We start from the raw sequence: 203 nt of genomic DNA on the forward strand, positions 1-203 counted from the left end.
TTAACCTCTTCTCCTCATCTCTCTCCCCCAGCGAAGTCCTCCAAGGAAGGATATCCCCCCTGACCCTGTCTCTCCTGCCATCCGTCCTCGACACGGTTTTCCAGAGGGACGCGATTCGATGCACGTGGCCGGCCATCCCCTTCAACCCGCACCACGTGAAGCTCTGCCCGACGTTTGCCTCGCAGTTCTTCCTCAACATGATC

General features: G+C 58.6%; 1 protein-coding gene across 1 annotated transcript in view; it reads left to right on the plus strand.

The window, feature by feature from the left end:
- Positions 1 to 203, plus strand: part of LOC119592339 — a 39,276-nt gene that overhangs the window by 27,611 nt on the left and 11,462 nt on the right. Inside the window, 1 exon segment of the mRNA XM_037941166.1 lies at positions 32 to 203. Within this exon segment, the coding sequence (XP_037797094.1) occupies positions 32 to 203 (172 nt within the window).

Source organism: Penaeus monodon, chromosome 30 (assembly GCF_015228065.2).
Source record: "Penaeus monodon isolate SGIC_2016 chromosome 30, NSTDA_Pmon_1, whole genome shotgun sequence".
Taxonomy (NCBI): domain Eukaryota; kingdom Metazoa; phylum Arthropoda; class Malacostraca; order Decapoda; family Penaeidae; genus Penaeus; species Penaeus monodon.